At 45.1% G+C, this 6850-nt stretch overlaps 1 protein-coding gene across 1 annotated transcript in view; it reads left to right on the top strand.

Moving 5' to 3' along the window:
• shroom4 (shroom family member 4) overlaps nt 1-6041 on the top strand; it is a gene marked incomplete in the record, with an annotated part of 67154 nt that extends 61113 nt beyond the window's left edge. Inside the window, 6 exon segments of the mRNA XM_035675444.1 lie at nt 1233-1861; nt 2415-2544; nt 2632-2733; nt 3270-3440; nt 3575-3717; nt 4678-6041. Of these exon segments, the coding sequence (XP_035531337.1) occupies nt 1233-1861; nt 2415-2544; nt 2632-2733; nt 3270-3440; nt 3575-3717; nt 4678-4834 (1332 nt within the window).
• Between the last annotated feature and the right edge of the window lie 809 nt (nt 6042-6850).

Here is a 6850-nt window from a genome sequence, read left to right as displayed (position 1 = left end):
CCTACGGCTCTACGCCGCCGCCGCCACCGCCCAACGCGACAGGCAGCGTAGCAGGTGAGAAAGCAGCGTGTTGCACGCACGGTATCTGTGCGGTAGGGTGATAAGCTGTCGATAGACGCTGTCTGCAGCGAGGTTATTGTGTAGTTAACTAGAAAACTAGACTGACAAATCTAACAAACCTGGTAAGCGACAATCAATAATGTACAAAAGCGGGCGAGAGAGAGACGAGAGAGAGGAAGAGCGTAAACAGGAAATGTGTTTAGTCGTTGGCGCGAGCGAGTAGTGATGGTGTGTTGAGGATTCTACGTGACGGTCAGTGTGGGGTGGGGCGTAAGTAGTCTAAGAGGAGCGAATACTGGCAAACCAAACCAACCGTCTGGGTTGGTAAAGCAGTCTCCACACGAACACGGAACAAGCGCTTAAAGAGTGGAGAAGAAGTGACACAGAATACGCGAGTCACGGATAGCAGCTCTAGATAATAACTCTGCCTCGGCACAGTTGGTCGAGCGACAACGGTAAGGGAACGTCTGCGTACAGTCGATGTACATCTGGCGGCTGAATCCTGCTTCAGTAACCATGGCTGAAGCCTGAGAGAGTACTGGTGTGCAACAGAACAGGCGCGTCCATCAGCGGAGCGCTGAGAGCGCGAGTCAGAGAAGAACCGCAGCAGAGAATGGTCGAGAAACACAAACAAAGAAAGCATGTCTAAAGATATTTGAGAAATGGAATCAACACACATGGAAACTAATTTTTGGTAGCCTTCGTAAGTACAGGCAACGAAGAACGCTTACACTCGTGCGCACCGCTCAAAAAGCTGTTCTTCCGACGCGTCTGTACCAACAGAAAGATTCAAGCATGCACAGTGTAACCCAAGCCCATCGTGATGTCACACGGTAACTGACCACACCTGGCGAGGTACACGGCTACAGGCACTGCAGTTCAGAAACAGGGTCAACAAGGACACAAGTATCTTCAGATGTGTTTCACTACAGAGAGCTTGACCTGACGTAACGTGAAGTAAGATGTGAGTCTTAAAGGTGCCTTTCGCTTTAACGTGTAAAAGGTCACTAGAGGGAATGCGTCAAAGAAAAGAGAACAAATAAGCGTGAAAAAATCTATCGGTTATACAAGAACGTTCTGCTGTATCGAGTAAACAGTGACTGCGAAGCTGTATTGATTCTGTTTATCTGCAGTTTATCGAGATGAAGCATGAGCGGGCAGCTGCCAACCAGGACAGAGAAACAGTGAAACCTCACAAACAGCAGAGACCAGGAGCCGAGTGGGAGAGGGCCCCGTCTCCCAGGGTTCATAGCGACTCCACGCTTCCACCCGTCGTAGAAAACGGTGGCGTTTTACCTCCCGAATCCTACTTCGCCATCGACTACGAGCAGCAGCAGCAGCTCCGTATGAACACAGGCTTTCAGAGCATCGATCCGCAGAAGATCCCCGAACCGGGGACCGAATCAGAGACGACCCTCAGCCCGAGTCCCGTGCACAGCCTGGATACGGACCTGGACGTCCCCATGGAAACGGACATCGACGATTTCCAGGAGGACGAGGGGCTTCCAGTGGAGGACGAGCCGATCACCAGCGAGCTCCCGTGCTTCGCGCTGCCGGTGACCGTTCTGGAGACGGACATCGACACCATGCCGGACTCCGAGGCCTCGCCGTCGGGCCGGACGAGGGCGGAGAGCGGCTCGCTGGAGGAGGAGCTGGAGGCCGGGGAGGAGAGCGGCAGCAGCGGCAGGGAGAGGCTGAGCCTGGAGGAGTTCTTCCCCCAGAGCAGTGAGGGAGAGTCGGGCACGGAGAGCTGGAGAGGGGCCTACCAAACCACGGAGCACAACACCGACAGCTTGGATAGGTAACGAGAGAGCGGGCGGAGAGAGGGAGCAGCTTAAAGTCTGAGCGGTGGAATGTGTGTGTGTGTGTGTCGTGCATTAATTACACAGACCATTTGATTTGTACAAGACCTAACTGTTCTTGTCACTAAGCTTATTCCGTCTTTCCCACAACCTTTCCAGAGCACCTTGCTTGCAGCCAGCTCTCCCCTCTCTCCCTTGTCTCTCCCCCCTCTCTCTCTCTCCCCCCGTTACAAATGGTTTGTTTTTACAGACACAGGTGCCAGATGGGTAACTGCTACCACATAGAGAGTTTAGATTATCACAGGTGCATTTATAGGACGTTAGAGGGTTTTCTTTGACATATATCTTAATACGGCGAACTATATATATAAAAGTGGAGTTTATTTATTTGCTTGTTTTGAGTTAAGATGATTTCCATACGTCTTTTTGTCCAGATAAGTGATTGCGTCGCTTATTTATGTACTTTTATAATCACAGTATTTGATGACTGTGCGTCTGTTTTGTGTGTTTTATCTCTGCGTAAATAAAATAAACTCTCCTCTCTCCCCTCAGGCGGTCCGGCGCGAGCTCCAGCTGTTCGTCCTATTACAGCACGTCGGCGGCCAAAGCTCAGCTCCTGTCGCAGATGAAGGACTTCACTGATAACAGAGAGCGGCACGAGGACGACGAGCTGACCTACAAGGTAAACACTGCTGTCTTTAACTCACCCAGGAAGATAAGTCTTCACACGGTTGGTGATGTTGACAGACTCTCTCCTCCTGTCGTGCAGAAACAGCTGATGGAGAGCCTCCGCAAGAAGCTGGGAGTGCTGAGGGAAGCTCAGAGGGGACTGCAGGACGACATCAGAGCCAACGCACAGCTGGGAGAGGAGGTGGGGAGACACTTCACCCTCTAATCCATTCATCTTTTATCATTGTAACCCCCTAAAACTGGTTACAGAGCTCTCTTGTTCACTTTTATGTGTATTTTAGAGCTTTAACTCACATCTAATTTAGCATATTTCTAAGAATTGGTTAAATAAGTACTTGTTGTGTTGTAGATAAACCAGTTGATTAGTGGTTTGATTCAACATTTAATCTATAAAATGGCAAAAAATGAAAAAAAAAAAAATGCTCCTTTCAAGTCCAATGAGCTCAAACTGCTTATTTTGTACGATTAACAGTCCAAACCCCCCAAAAACATCCAATTTCAGTCAAATTCAATCAACACAGCGGCAAATCTTCACATTTTAGAAGCTTAAATGTCCAGAATATTTCTGCCACTGTTATTGAGGGATGCAGAATGGCTGCATTGCCAACAAGCTACTCTCAGATACTGTTCTCGTTCACCATCTTAAGCACCAAATCAAACCACAGGAGCATTGTGGGGACCCCTATTTAATATAGTCCGTCTGTCTTGTGTCCTCAGGTGGAGAACATGGTGGTGGCGGTGTGTAAGCCCAACGAGATGGACAAGTTCCGCATGTTCATCGGCGATCTGGACAAGGTGGTCAGCCTGCTGCTGTCGCTGTCCGGGCGTCTGCTGCGAGTGGAGACCACGCTGGACACACTGGACCCCGAGACGGAGCACCATGAGAGGGTGAGCAGAGGGGGTCAGCGAGGTGCACGAGGAGTTGTAACATTTTACATGATATTCTGTCACTAAATATAGCCACACAACATCACTCTCTTGTCTCTCTCCCCCGTCCTCCCCTCTCTCTCTCTGCCCTCTAGCTCCCCCTGCTGGAGAAGAAGCGTCAGCTCATGAGGCAGCTGTCTGAGGCTCAGGACCTGAAGGACCACGTCGACCGCAGAGAGCAGGCCGTCAGCCGGGTGCTGGCCCGCTGCCTCTCCCCCGAGCAGCACCGAGACTACAGGTACAACTAAATACAACTCTGTCGTCTGTTGTGGTAGATGTTTAGTATGAAACACACTGAATAAAGGTTTAATGAAGGTTCACAGCAATGGATTTTTATCTAATTCCAGCTTTGATATGATGTAAAATATGGCTCTAGTCTGTGAAAGTTTTTGGAAGAAGGGAGGTTTATACCGACAAAGAAGTAAATGTTTTATTGGCCACAAAATTTAGAAAATATATAAAAGATGTAAGATGAAGATACTGAGCTCTAACAGGGTTAAGAGACTAGTTTTCCAGTCATGGAAATTGATTAAAATTACCAAATATTCTGGAAATTAACTATGTTGTCCTGGAAAATTTAAATTGGATTCGGCTAGAACAGCCAAGTTTGCTACGAAAGCGAGCTAACACAGTGTGCCATAATCACTGACCGCCAGTGGGATCAAGTGCTGTCCTGGATTGTCAAAAAAAGCTCCTGGATAACTCCTGGAAAGCTCCTGGAAAAATGCTTTTTCTTAAATGGGAACCCTGTTTAAGATTGAGGGCCGCTGGTGTTAATGCATCATCAGGACTGCACTCAAGGCAGTTTGGAGGGCAAACAAACACAGTTTAATATTTAAGATCCTGAACTAACCCTTAAAGAATTTGTAAACTAGGCAACATTATAAAGAATATCCTTCCTTAGTTTAAGTAACATTTGTTGTACTGTAGCCATAATGTGTGCTATTATGGTCCTGAGTTGCAAGTGAATGAAAAAACAGACTGAATAATAATAACCTAAATGTTTAAACCTGCAACTGCTCCTTATTATAAAGTCTGAGTATTAATTTACTGTTACAGTTACTCTGGTGAGCTCATATTGTAGGACAGACGGGATAACATTCAACACAGCGTATAAATAACACAATAAAATGAATAAAATACCATGAATATAAAAGATAAGCTGATGTTTTATGTCTGTTTTCTTTCCCTTTCGTAGCCACTTTGTGAAGATGAAGGCCGCCCTGCTGGTGGAGCAGAGGCAGCTGGAGGACAAGATCCGGCTGGGAGAGGAGCAGCTGAGGGGGCTGAGGGAGAGCCTGGGGCTGGGGCTGGGAATTGGGATGGGAATGTCAATGGGATACGGACATTACTGAAAGAAAAGCAGCCTAAAGAGATGAAGAGGCGGTGGGGGGGGGGCTACTTAAAGGAATAGTTTGACATTTTGGGAATATATTAGATGAAAAGATACCACTGTCATGTCTGTACACTGTCCAAAAGTAACACAAATCTCTAAAACTCACTGTTTTAACATCTCATTTGACTTCCTGGAGTCTTTATGCTAAGCTAAGCTAACCGCCTTCCTGGGCATAGCTTCATATTTAGTGTTCCAAGATGTCAAACTATTCCCGTTATAGCACGTAGATCCAGAGGTTCCAGGACCAAAAAACACCATGAATGTTTTTGAGTCGACTCCAAACACACGATGAAGGCCGAGACCAAAACAGGACGAGTCCAAGGTGGAGGTCCAAAGAAAAGACTGGACTTTGGTGCTACAGAAGTTTGAGCGTGGACTCACAGAAATCAGATAAATCCTCCAAACACTAAAACCAGAAACCATCCTGACAACAGAACCGTGTTCAGAGATCAAAGACGATAAAAGGACATTACAGGAGGAATTTTCTCCCGAATTTCATCCAAGTAAAAGAAAGTGGGGGAGGAAAAGGATTCAAACTGAGGTTGTCACTTCACTAAGAATGTAAAATAAAGCCTGATAATAACCACATTTTTACTCTCTGTGGCCACAGTAAGGTCAAAAATTATACCTTCCCGCTTCACATTGTGTGCCTGAAACATGTACTGTAAAACTAATGACACTTATTCTAACCACACTACGTTGCCAAAGACATTTTGTCACTGAGACGCTGCTTTATTTTGTTTGTTGTGTGTTTTCTTTTTGTATTTAAATCTCCTGGTTCAGAGAATCGAAGGAGACACTAAGAAACTGTGTTTTCCGTTAACAACACTAAAGTCCACGTTGTGAGACGCAGCCGTATTAACTGCCACTGTGGGAAGTTAGCTAATTTCTCCCTTTTTTTTTGTATTATCTTTGTTGCTGGCTGACACAACCCGCGTTCAGCAGTTACATATACTGTATTATCGATCATAATATCAGCATATCACATCACTTTATTACTGTAATGTGTTACCGCGTGCGAGTTTGAGACTCCACCGACTCGTTATACTGTCACATATTAACTGTTATGTACAGAAGACACTTGTGTTTATAATGTATACGATGTGTATATAGTGATTGTGCTTTGTGAAATGACTGGAATCGGTTGTAAAAACAGAAAAAGAGGAGAAAAAAAAGATTGGTTGTAAAAGATGAATGAGGAGAGCGGGAAGAGTTTGAAGTTTACTGTATATTTTTAAAGGGGACAGTTTGGTTTTGTTGCAATTTTTTGCCCCAGAGGACATTTAATTTGTGGGGTTCATATATATTTTCTGGGGATTGAGCTTGACGAGCGTCAGACGAGAAGATTGATACCACTCTTGTGTCTGTAGCAGGAAGTATGAAGCTACAGGCAGCGACCGGTTAGCTTAGCTTAGCATAATGACTGGAAACAGGGGGAAACAGCTAGCGTGGGTCTGTCTAAAAGTAACTAAATCTGTGTACATATATATCTATATCTATATATATGTAGACTTTTGTCTTTGTTTAAATCCGAGCACAACCCAAAGTGTTAAAACAACGCACAGGCATGCTAGCTGTTTTAGCTAGCATGTTTTAGCTAATCAGGTTAACTGCTTTAGCTAGCCTGACTCTGTCAAAACAATTGGTCTTTTATTGTTTTTAAAGTTTGGTTTCCTTTGATATCACTATTAAATATTATATATTACTAAATGCTAATGTTAGCCAACTATGTATAAAAACTATACAGTAGCAGGTTAGCTTTTTAAGCTACGCTGTGGCTGTGTAATTTTTATGCTTTGTGTTTTTCTTCGGATTAAAACAAACAAGATGTAACGTGAACTTTAGAGGAGATGGACTTTGTAATGTTTGGAGCCAGGCTAACTTTTCCCCTCCGTTTTCAGTCTTTATGCTAAGCTAAGCTAACTTTAGCTTCATATTTAACACAGAGATGTTGGAGTGGCATCAATCTTCTCGT

Source organism: Morone saxatilis, unplaced genomic scaffold (assembly GCF_004916995.1).
Source record: "Morone saxatilis isolate NCDOM2014 unplaced genomic scaffold, NCSU_SB_2.0 Contig4, whole genome shotgun sequence".
NCBI classification, from domain to species: domain Eukaryota; kingdom Metazoa; phylum Chordata; class Actinopteri; family Moronidae; genus Morone; species Morone saxatilis.
This window is presented reverse-complemented; position numbering and strand designations above follow the sequence as displayed.